The following is an 11,887-nucleotide window of genomic DNA, read 5'->3' as shown; positions in this document are numbered from 1 at the left end:
AGGTCTGCATTTGGTGACACCCAAATTGGAAGAGGACTTATTGGTCCTCGCAAGCAGGAGTCGGAGGCTTTCGAGGATGCTGTGCTAAGAATGGGTGCCAGCATTCAGCCTGAGCAGTGGATGAGCCCCAGGGTCTGCTCTGAGACACCAACCCACAGCTCTGGCAGGCCAGCGGAGACCAAGACACCTCACCACGCCCTCAAAGAGCCAGAGGTAAGGTAAACAAATAAATAAGCTTTTAATAAGGCAACGGGTGCCCGTTTGGCGGTGCGCGGCCCGGGCTGCTGGATGCCCGGGGCAAGCGCAGACGTGGAGGAGGCCTCTCCCCACTGTAGCTGGGCAGACAGCTTTCCATGCGGGAGGATGCGCGCGGGTGGCCCCCGGGTTTGGAATAAACACGTTTATTGCCGGAAGGGTGAGGCGAGCGGCTCACCAGGCAAAGAGTGGTTTACTGTCCTCCTTGGAAAGCTCACACAGGCAATTCAGCAGTAGCAGGGAGTCACCCAGGAACTTGGGCGGCACAATGTCAATGACTAGCTTGCGCAGCGCAGCCGGGCTGCTGTGCAGTGGGTTGGCCCGCAAGTCTGGACGCTGCTTCAGGATGCCGTAGGTATTGATGAGAAACTCGCTAAACACTGGGTGCACTTCGCGGCTGTAGCCCAGCTTCTCCAGCCTTGCGGTCAGAGTCAGATAGCGATGTGTCAGCTCTCGCAGCTTCTTCTCATCCACGGAGCCGTCTAGGGACTTGATAGACGTCTGAGGGACACAGAGCAGAGGAAACAAGGTACCAGGTCAGAAACGTTTCTGACCCTAGTAGAGGTAGGTAGGCAAGGCAGACTCAGAGGCTTAGGGGAAAAGTGGACGCCCTTGGCCCCTTCAGCACTTCAGAAGGATGAGTCCTCGTTCCTGGTGGGAGAGGGGGGGTTACACTTGGACCCAAGAAGAGTCAGATGTCTGCAAGGACTTGCCAGCCCCGGGATGTGCCTGCCCCAACTACCAGGCCTGAGCTGAAGTAACAAAGTGTACCTGCTTGATCTTCTCAGGGATGTTGGACACTGTGAAACCGTAGAGGCGTGTCACCCCTGGGAACACGTAGGCCAGGATACGTCGGTCAAGCTGGAACGCGATCTCCCCAACGATGCGACCATCCTTCTCAGTACCCGCAAAACTCTGGATCTCTGGGTGAGACAGGCACTATCCTGACCATTTCAAGGTACCTTTGCCCCCCTTTGCCAGAATATAGGAAAATCTGTAAAAACTGAGGTATTTGGAGCCAAAGAGGGGGGGTCATCCCTTCTGTTTGCTCTCAGCATGTTCCCCTGGGACCTGGGCACACAGCTCCTTCTCTGTCTCTGTCTGAGAAGCTGTCTGAGAAGCTAAAAGCCGTGTGAACCTGCAGAAGACAGTGGGGCCCCAAGAAAGGATGGTACCCAGGTCTATCCAGAAAGAGTGGATAGGCTCTCCCCTGTTGTTCCCAGATGCTGCTCTGCCTTCCCACCAACTCAGCCTTCTCTGAGGACAGCGGGGACATCACAGCCTGGCTCTGGAAAGAGCCAACCTCTTCCAGTCTGCAACATTGCCATCAAAGATGGATCTAAAAGTTCAGGATCAACCCTATCTCGACCACGTCTGTGGAGAGGATGATGGACTGACAGAAGACTCTCTCTCTATTCTTCTTCTCAGATTTCTCAGGACTACCTTGTATCCTCCTAAAAACAGCTCCCAAATAACCCCTCTCCATACAATAGCTTCTGGTGTCATAGACGTCATTATTAAACCACGTGGGTGCATATCCACACCCTTTGAAAACCTCGCGCTCTTTGGAAAACGAACCTCTTCTGAATTTAAAAGAACTGTGGAAACGCTCTCATCTCTACAGAGTCCTGGTTGACCACTTACACTCAGATGAGTATAAACTGTACAGTCCCTCTTCGTTCAGTTCCCACATTCCAGAGCCCAGGACGGCGGCAGCACAGCTGACTTAGCCTAGAGAGCCCCGCATCCTACGTCCCACATTTAGAGGCATTATCCCCGAGCTGCACACTCCCATCTGGACAGAAGGCATAGGACAGCATGCTAACACCCACACAAGACCTGAGACTCACACCCCGACAGGATGTCAGTTTGGTAAGGTCCTGTGGGTCTGACCCAGAAGCTTCAACCATGGAGGACTAATGCTACATAGCTCAGGAAGTCCAGGCCCTGTGTGTATTATGATAGCTCAGTACCCACACTCAAGGCACTGATAACTACATAGAGACGTGGACCCTGGACCTTCAGCCCTGCTGGTGGTGCCTTGTGACCTTGAGCTTTTAGGGGGTGACCCAGAATGACTTGTTATCCTCCTTACCATCATAGGGACAGTCGGGGGCAGGCCCTAGGGCCAGCTCTGTCTATATGACCTCGGTCAAGCAGTTATCCATTAGGTATCAAGCTCTGAGCCAGGTTCTGTGATACACACTGATCAGGACATTACTGGGCTAAAGAGCATGCATAACTGTGAAGGCCAGTAAGTGAGACAAGCAGGAAGAAGCTTAGATAGACAGGAAGAACAGAATTCCCACCCTCTCAACTTGGGCTCACGGAATAGGGATCAGGGCAGACAAGAAGCCAGATCGTTGTTGTATATCATTGGGCATTTGGAAGAGCATTAGCTAGCACTTCCCTTGCAAGAACAGCCCTTCCCGTGTGTGCTTCCAGAAGCACTGTCACCGCCAGGCACATCTCCTGCCCTCCTGCAGAGTCCCAGGTGACAGAAGCAAGACTCTGGGTTCTTGGTACCTGCAGAACTACACTCTATGCTCTCCCAAGCATCTTCTGGGGAAAACAAGCCAGCGGGCAAAGACCGCTGTGAGAGTGAACTTTGCTATTCTCTGTGACCTTAGCTCAGCGACTTGGAAGAAGAGATCTCTCTCAAAGAGAGTGACCCATGTGACAGGTAACGTCCTTCCCAGCATAGGAAACCAGCAAGCAGCCAGGCCAACAGCCCTCAGATGTGCACCCTGCTTTCATTTCTTAACTTTGGAACAGTCAGTTCACCCACATGAGTACCCTTTGAGGGACCCTTGGAATCCAGTACAGCTGAGGCTGGGGTCACCTGATTGCCCAGTCAACTAAAAACCCCCGTATCAGAATGCAACTCACATACAATAAGCCCTTCCTTTTTCTTTCTTTCTGTCTTTCTTTCTTTCCTCCTCTCTCTCTCTCTCTCTCTCTCTCTCTCTCTCTCTCTCTCTTTCTTTCTTTCTTTCTTTTTTTTTTTCCTGAGACAGGGTTTCTTTGTATAGCCCTGGCTGTCCTGGAACTCACTCTGTAGACCAGGCTGGCCTCGAACTCAGAAATCTGCCTGCCTCTGCCTCCCAAGTGCCAGGATTGAAGGCGTGCGCCACCACTGCCTGGCAAGCCCTGCCTTTTCCAAGCAGCTGAGTCGATGGTCACTATTCTACACAGAGAGCCGTCCATCCATCACTGTTATCTCTTTCCAGAAGTTTCCAAGACCTCCAAAAGCAAGCAAATGCTATTCTATTCCCAATCGCTTTTCAATCTCCAGCCCTCGTCACTACCACTCTCGTAGATTTATCAAAGATGGGCATGTCACATAGGCGGAGCTACACATTGGGTACCCTTTTATATCTAACATCATCTAGTTAGCATAACATTTCCAGGGTCCATTCTTGCAGCATGCCAGTGCTTCATTATCTCTATTGGCGTTTGAATAATACCCAGTCGTATAAACAAGCAACATTGTATTCACCTGCTTGTCAGTTGATGGGTCTTTAGGTTGCTTGCCTCTTTGGACTATTATGAATGAAGCAGTGGTAGGACACCTGTGTCAAAGTTTCTGTGTGAACAGACGTTTCTGTTCCCTAGGGTTTCTGGGTCACAATTTTAGGATCTTTGGAGGATATGCCAGACTCTTTTCTTCAGTCAGCTGCCCTATCTTGCGTTCCCACCCATACACCACTTCATCTCACACCACTCTTGTGCATTTGTTTTACAGCAGATGGAGCTGGGGCACGGAACTCCCTCATGGGTCTCCTTACATTGTTAACACTGCATATTGGCCGATCTGCCCACGCCCTTTGCACGTCTTTTAAAGACAGTCTTACCGTGCAACCCAAGCTAGCCTAACACTGGAGATTCTTTTGTATCCATAGCCTAAGCCAGTGGTTCTTAACCGGTTGGTTATAACCCCTTTGTGGTCAAACAACCCTTCCACAGGGGTCACATATGAGATATCCTGCATACCAGATATTTATATTGTGATTCATAACAGTAGGAAAGTTACAGTTATGAAGTAACAGCAAAATAGTTTTATGATTGGGAGTCACCACAAACTGAGGCACTGTATTAAAGGGGCGTGGCATTAAGAAGGTTAAGAACCATTGTTCTAAATGATGACAGTCTGCCAGGCAGTGGTGGCGCAAGCCTTTGAATCCCAGCACTTGGGAGGCAAAGGCAGGTGGATTTCTGAGTTCGAGGCCAGCCTGGTCTACAGAGTGAGTTCCAGGACAGCCAGGGCTACACAGAGAAGCCCTGTCTCAAAAAAAACAAAACTAAACTAAACTAAATGATGACAGTCCTGGACCATCACCCCTGGAGCGTTGTCCATTTTTAGTTGGTTTGGTTGTTTACTATTGAATGCAAGGGGGGGGAGTTTCTGTGTTTTTTAGTTAGTTTTTCAGACAGGGTCATACTCTGTAGCCCAGGCTGGCCTAGAAATCACTATCTAGCCCAGGCTGCCTTGGAACTCAAAGCAATCCTCCTGCTCCAACCTCCTATGACCTGAGATTATAAAACTGAGCCACCACATCCTGCAAGAGTCCTTATATACTGGAACTATTCTTATACCAATACACGATTTACAAATATTTTCTACAGTTGACGTTTCTTTTCTTGATGTTCCTTAAAGCCCAGAAGGTTTTTCATTGGAAAAAAAGGAGTTTGGTCTATCTTGGGTGGCTGCATAGGTTTTTTGGTGTCATACCTAAAAACCCATTGCCAAGGCGATGAAGACTGAGCCCTGTGCCTTTAAGTTTGATGGGTTTGGGGAGTCTTAGATCTCTCAGGCATTTTCATATGTTTAATCGATTTTTACATATGACGTCGTAAGGTATGGCTGGCCCTCTTTGTATGGACACCTCCATGTGTTCTGGAGTGTCCTTCCCCCACTGAATTGTCTTAGCAACATTATAATGATCAGACTTCAAATGTGTGAGCTTGCTGCCGGGCTCCTTCCCATTGATAGGTATGTCTATACCACAATGAGTCTATGGCTGTCCTGGGTTTTGTCTATTTCAATATAGACATAAGGTTCTGCATATCTTTCCATAGAGAAATTAGCTAGAACTGGTAAGAGTTGTAATGATCTATTGGTTATTATTGATAGTGACCGTTAAGCTATAGTGAGTCTTCTAACCCATGAATACAACTGTCTTGGCTATTGAGAGTTTTATGCCTTTCCATTTTTTTTTAAGATTTATTTTATTTATTTTATGTGTATGAGTACACTGTAGCTGTAAAGATGGCCGTGAGCCATCATGTGTGTGGCTGCTAGAAATTGAACTCAGGACCTCTGCCGCCCTGCTTGCTCCAGCCTAATTCACTGTAGCTATCTTCAGACACAGAAGAGGGTGTCAGATCTCATTACCGGTGGTTGTGAGCCACCATGTGGTTGCTGGGATCTGAACTCAGGACCTTCAGAAGAGCAGTCAGTGCTCTTACCCGCTGAGCCATCTCGCCAGCCCTCCATGTTTTTTTTTTTCCCTTAGTCATTTTTGCAAAGTTGCAGGTATTAAAAGCTCAGAAATTGAAAACCAAGCTGGAAACTGCCCCAGGACTGGCAGCTTTTATAGCAGTAGAAGGTGCTATGCAAATTGCCAGAGGAGAAATCGCCCCTCTTAGCCAGCAGTGGAAATGCTATAATGCTGACCTGCCAAACAGGATGTGCCCATGATACCATAATGGCATGATTTTTATAGAAATAACCAACCACTTTCTGATTGGGTTTGAGACTGGCTCCACGGCCAGGGAGAGGGCCAGCTTTTGACAAGATGCTGAGGTCATGCTGTGAGGGAGAGCCATCTTTCCAAGTGTTGACATTGGCGTAGCTTCTATATGCAAACCTTGGACCACAGACAAAACCCTCAAACACTTGGTCCTAGTCAGAGACCTAAATCTAAAACCTAAAGCTACGAAACCTCTAAAATAAAAAAATAAAAAAATAAAAAAATTAAAGAGCATCTAGAACCTTGGGCTTCCCAGAGACTTCCGAAAATAGACACAACAAAAGCACAAGCTACAAAAGAAAACTATCAGGAAATTCTACTTGACTATGTTCAAGTTTTACTCTGCCCCCAGCCAAACAGTGAGAAACTCTCAGACAAGGACTTAGATATAGAACCGCATGAAAAGATTTTTTTTTCAAGCTGGGTGGTGGTGGTGCCCACCTTTAATCCCAGCACTTGGGAGGCAGAGGCAGGCAGATTTCTGAGTTCAAGGCCAGCCTGGTCTACAGAGTGAGTTCCAGGACAGCCAGGGCTACACAGAGAAACCCTGTCTCAAAAAAAAAAAACAAAAAACAACAAAAAAAAAAAAAAAAAAGAAAGAAAGAAAGAAAGAAAAGAAAAGAAAAGAAAGATTTTTTTTTTCAACTAAATATTGAGGATTAGCATCTTCATTTTTTTTTTTCAAATGGCCAGGACAGACCTAATACTGGACCCAGGCCCACCCTAGCTCTCCTCCCCACTCTTCGCCACTAGAGAAGTTAGTCACAGCCAAACCTCTGAAACAGGGTTTTCCCACCCAGGGCCACCTGTGTGTACCATACCATTGAGGTAATAGGTCCTCCTGCTCCTATCCCCAGTGGGCAGGTTACTCTCCGAGAAGCACACCTTCTTAGGTCTCGAGATTTCCCTGGACTCAAGCAGAGTTTTGTCAGCCAGGGAGTCCTGCAAGGGACTCAGGAGTGGGGACAGCTTCCTGTCGGCGATCCGTGCATGTAGCTCCGGAGGGCTGAGGAAGGACTTGAAAGGCATCTGGGAGCTGCTTGCACAGCCCGGGGAGGCGTCGTCCTCGCTGGAGAGTGGGGCGTGTGAGCATAGTAGGTCCTCCAGGGAGGATGTCTGTAGCTGGGAGGGTGTGTCAGGGACACCGGCAAACCTTCCAAACTCTGGGCCTGGGATGGAGAAGAAAAGGACAGTAAGTCAGACTGGAGGTCCTCATGAAAACATCTGGAAGCACAAGGGTGTGGATGCAAAGTACTGCTCCCTACCAGAGCTGTGCCCCTCCCCCCTCCTCCCTGGCATCTGGCCTGGAGATCAAGGGAGCCCCTCCCTGCTTCATGAACTCAACAGGAAGGGAAGCATGTGGTCCTCCTCAGTGTGCTCATAACCACACTGTCACACTAGAGTGACGTCTGCATGCTTTTCAAACTCGTCACAAATGGTACCATCCTATTAAGTTCCCCCCCACACACAATGTAAATCTTTTCAGATTGATCCATATTCAGCCACCCATGAATCACCTGGTTCCTCTGGCCGCTGGCCCATGCACCCAACCAACGACTTTCCACCTCATTTCATCATAAAAGCAAAGCTGTGGCTCAGGGTGGTGGCTCGATAGGCAGGAGCCATTGCTCTGTCCCAAAAGTGTTTTATAGGAACAAAGCAAAACAACTTTTTTTTTTTTTTTTTTGGTTTTTTTCAAGACAGGGTTTCTCTGTGTAGCCCTGGCTGTCCTGGAACTCACTCTGTAGACCAGGCTGGCCTCGAACTCAGAAATCCACCTGCCTCTGCCTCCCAAGTGCTGGGATTAAAGGCATGTGCCACCACTGCCCGGCGCATAACAACTTGCCAGCAAGATGCTATATCTTCCTGGCTACCCTTGTAAGACCCATCGGTCCTTGGGGGCCTGCCTATCGATATCCCTTCAAAGCACCAAAGAGCTTTGTGTACAGCTGTACACCAGCTAGAAACGTGAATGGCATTTTCTTGGAACCGGTGTGTCTAACGGCTCAGTAAGAAGCAGAAAGCCAAAGTGGTCCTATAAACCAAAACCTAGAGATTCTGAGAAAAGAGACTCTCTTCAACAAATGGTTCTGGGAAAACTGCACTTCACATGTCAAAGTGCAAGACTGGAGATTGACCCCTCTCTCACGACCTTGGTACGAAGTCAGGTGGCATGGGGTTTGTCAGTCTCCGACAGTGGTTAGCGGCAACGAAACGTGGGAACAAATGTTTATATGACCACCACAGCACATCACCTTACAAACGTCACACATTCGCTGCGGGATGTCACATGGGACCCAGCTTCGTGAGCACAGCCCCTCCAACAAACATTGCTCTCTCCGCCACTTGGCAGCAACTCTGTCTCCATCCCCCACTCTGTCTCCCTATGTGGATCCCCTATATAGCCAAGTTCCCTCTTCGAGGCTGCCCTTGGGAGATGTGAAGGACCCCTCCCCTGTCTGGTAGGCTTTGTGCCTACCAGATTCCAATGGGCTACAAAATACCTTCTCAGTGCTGGCTGGGATCCCAGGACAGAGGCAGACAACCCCGGGTGTCTAAGAAGCCATTACATCAAATGCTAACCTCAGGTTTATAGCTAACCTCAAAGACACCCCCACAGGAGCGGGCTTACAGCCTGGCCAAATCCAGTTTACCATTGGACTGTTTATCCCCTTAAGGACTCGGTGAGTTGGAACGTCTCTCCAGCCGCCTACTCTGACCAGGTGGTATGAACGGCAATCACGTGCCAGGAAGCTGAACCTACCCACTGGGGTCACTAGAGTTCTCAGACATGAGAGATTGGGAGAGGGACTCTGTCCACATTCCAGTCAAAGTTCCAGATCATGTCTACCAACCACATCCCAAATTGCACTATTGTTTATAAAAATGGATTTTTTTTTTACAGAAAAAAAATAAACCTTTTAAAACATAACCAACTACTTTTTGCAGAAATTGGTCACCAACCCTATGCACGTTTCTCCCCCAACCGCCACGCCCCACTCTCTGTAAAAAAAAAAACAAAAACAAAAACAAAACAAGGGGCTGGAGAGATGGCTCAGCGGTTAAGAGCCCTGACTGCTCTTCCGAAGGACCTGAGTTCAAATCCCAGCAACCACATGGTGGCTCACAACCACCTGTAATGAGATCTGACGCCCTCTTCTGGTGTGTCTGAAGGCAGCTACAGTGTGCTTCCATATAATAAATAAACACATCTTTAAAAAACAAAACAAAACAAAACAAAAACAAAAACTACAGGTTTGAGTTGAAACTGTTTAGTCATCAGGTGGCAGCACCATAGACGTTGCCACCTCCTGACACCCAAGAGTCGATATCAGGATCTCCTCTGGGGTGGGTGCCGCACCCTTCTCCTGAAGCCGGGTGACTCTTTCAACCGATGGCAAATGAAGGTCAGCTTGGCTCCATCAGTAGATACACACCTGCACCTCTGCAAGACAAGACTACGTGGGACAAGTCACTACGAAGCAGCGGAAGAAACGCAGGGAGCAGGATGAAACCTCCCAGTCAAGCCCGACAAAACAGAAATGACCTCAGCAGGCCTGGAGCCCTGTGATCACACACTGCCTGTTTTAAGCCAGGTGACGGTGCTTCCAGACATTACCCACAGGCATAGCCATCAGCCTATCTTAAACCCTACAACCTTTCCCAGGTAGAACTGGCTCAGCCTGTGCCTCACCTCCACTCCCGGGGGAGCAGGCCTCAGGATAGGTAGGGACCTTGGGATAGAGCAGGTCCCGGCTCCCCCGACCACAGCTCTCCTGGCAACTCTCACTGAGCAGTCTCTTCAGCATCTGGTTCTCCTTCAGGAGGCGCACCTGCTTCTTCAGATCCGCGTTCTCACTCATGAGTCTGCTCATAAGCTCGCTACCCTCCGCCATGGTGTCAAGTGCTCACATGTGGGCCCCTGGCCCCATGGAGATGGAAATACAGAGCCCGAAGACCACCCCACCACAGAACCAGCCTAAGGCCACGGAGTTCCATTGCTGCCTGGCCTTCCACAGCCTTGTGATGTCGTTACCCTTAAAGAGGCAGCGCCACAAAACCAAAGTCCTTCTTTCTTCGTTGGCTCCTCTGCTCCCCAGACATCTCTACACCAACCCGGACCTGGTGATACACAGATGCACACAGGTGTGTAGGCATGGGTCTCAAACGACAGAGGGATTGAGTGTTTGTAACATGGACTCGTCCCCGGACTGTGAAGGACGGAGAGTGGGCTGCTAGAATTCTAGAAGGCAGCCTAGACAGCGAGGACAGACTGTTCTAGCACCTTCCAGAAGCAGCCAGAGCAGGGCATGCTGTCCACACCATGTGAAGCCCACAGGCCACGCTGTCCACACCATGTGAAGCCCACAGGCCACGCTGTCCACACCATGTGAAGCCCACAGGCCACAGTGGCAACTTGGTTGGCATCTCAATGGCTGCTCTTTCCATGACACATGCCTATGAGGTTAATCTCTCGTTACCTGGCTCCACAGGACCACAGGCCAGTGGGGGCTCCCAGAACCTACGGGGGATATGGGATGCTGCCTTTTGGGTCTCACCCTTGGAACCTATACTTAAGGAAAGAAAGGGCTGTGAGAGCAGAAGAGGCAACCAGAGGGCAGAGACCCCACAATTGCCCCCACAGTCCCAGGGAGATTCTAGAAGAATCCTGACAGGGCTGGAAACAGAGGCCACTTACTGGTCACGTCACACTTCCCTCGTGTGAAGACTTCAGGCAGCACATTTGTGTCCACCACACACATCCTGAGCACTGGGTGTCTGACTCCATGCCCAACACTGGATTAAGTAGGGATGAGGTCCTACGAACCAGCAACGTGAGACTGGCAGTACTATAGTAGTTGGCTCATGGAGCTGTCTGAGAACTCACCTGGGCCCCCTGCTTTTCCTGCTGCATAAAGTGGATGAGCTCCATCTCTGAATCAGGTCTTCCTGTACTGGCTGCTGCTCAGAGACACCCAGGGCTGCTGCCTCCTAGATGAGAAAGGATGCAACTAGAAAACCCCAGTCCAACTTCTACCAGGTCCTCTTCTGCCGATGTCTGGGGCTCTCCATCAATGTCTGGGCACTCTGTGCAGACCTTGACACAGTCTCTGGGTAAAAATCTTTATATTCAATCCAGGCAGCCATGTTAGTATAATATTGCAAGTGCAGCAAACTCGGATTTTGTGGAGGAAAGAGATTCTAAACATTGCATGCTGGGTCAATCGGCTTCTCTCCTCCAACAAGGACAAGGGAGCCTGGAATGAGAACCACTAAGAGCTTCAAAGATGGGGAATAGAGAACATAGAAGCATTGGTCAGAAGTCAGTCAGGTATTCCCGTTCCTGGTTTCTGGGATCAGGGGGCGTGAAAGGCTTTCTCCTCCACTAGCTCTGTGTGTGTGTGTGTGTGTGTGTGTGTGTGTGTGTGTGTGTGTGTGTGTTTCTAATTTCTCTCTGTGTACCCCTGGCTGTCCTAGAACTCACACTGTAAACCAGCTAGCTAGCCTTGAACCCAGAGATTGCCTGCCTCCGTCTCTGAGTGCTGGGACTTAAGGCATGTTCAACCATCACTTGGTCCCCTCCACTAGCTTCTAACCACACTCAAAGACCACCTCTTTCCCAGGCAAGAGAAGGCCATCCAGCCACCAGCCTGTCAGCATTCTGTTTATTAATCATGATGCACTGTCCTTTTAATAATATGTCACTGGACTCAATTTGTTATTACTCTTAAGTTTAGTTTCACATTTGTGACAGATGTGGTCTGAAACACCTGATGTCTTTAAATTTTATTAATTTATTTATTATAAATGTGTTTGTCTGGGTGTTCTGCCTGCATGTATGTCTGTGTGCCACATACATGCCAGGAAAGGGTGTTGGG

At 49.2% G+C, this 11,887-nt stretch overlaps 1 protein-coding gene across 2 annotated transcripts; it reads right to left on the bottom strand.

The window, feature by feature from the left end:
• Positions 1 to 209: 209 nt before the first annotated feature.
• On the bottom strand, positions 210 to 10,233 carry Spatc1l (spermatogenesis and centriole associated 1 like). 2 transcript variants are annotated; one of them, XR_004112216.1, is made up of 4 exons: positions 9,703 to 10,233; positions 6,894 to 7,177; positions 1,027 to 1,178; positions 210 to 756 (listed from the first exon to the last, which is right to left on the bottom strand). XR_004112216.1 is itself a non-coding variant. In XM_031347230.1 (4 exons), exons 1-4 carry the CDS (start codon positions 9,902 to 9,904, stop codon positions 430 to 432), a joined length of 1,029 nt encoding a protein of 342 aa, XP_031203090.1. In that variant the 5' UTR covers positions 9,905 to 10,231; the 3' UTR covers positions 219 to 429. The 2 variants fall into 2 exon arrangements, 1 of the variants encoding a protein (XP_031203090.1); XM_031347230.1 differs by having other exon boundaries at positions 219 to 756; positions 6,830 to 7,177; positions 9,703 to 10,231.
• Between the last annotated feature and the right edge of the window lie 1,654 nt (positions 10,234 to 11,887).

The sequence above is a fragment of the Mastomys coucha genome, unplaced genomic scaffold (genome assembly GCF_008632895.1).
Source record: "Mastomys coucha isolate ucsf_1 unplaced genomic scaffold, UCSF_Mcou_1 pScaffold3, whole genome shotgun sequence".
NCBI classification, from domain to species: Eukaryota; Metazoa; Chordata; class Mammalia; order Rodentia; family Muridae; genus Mastomys; species Mastomys coucha.
Note: the sequence above shows the minus strand (reverse complement) of the source record. Positions and strands in the feature narration are given on the sequence as shown.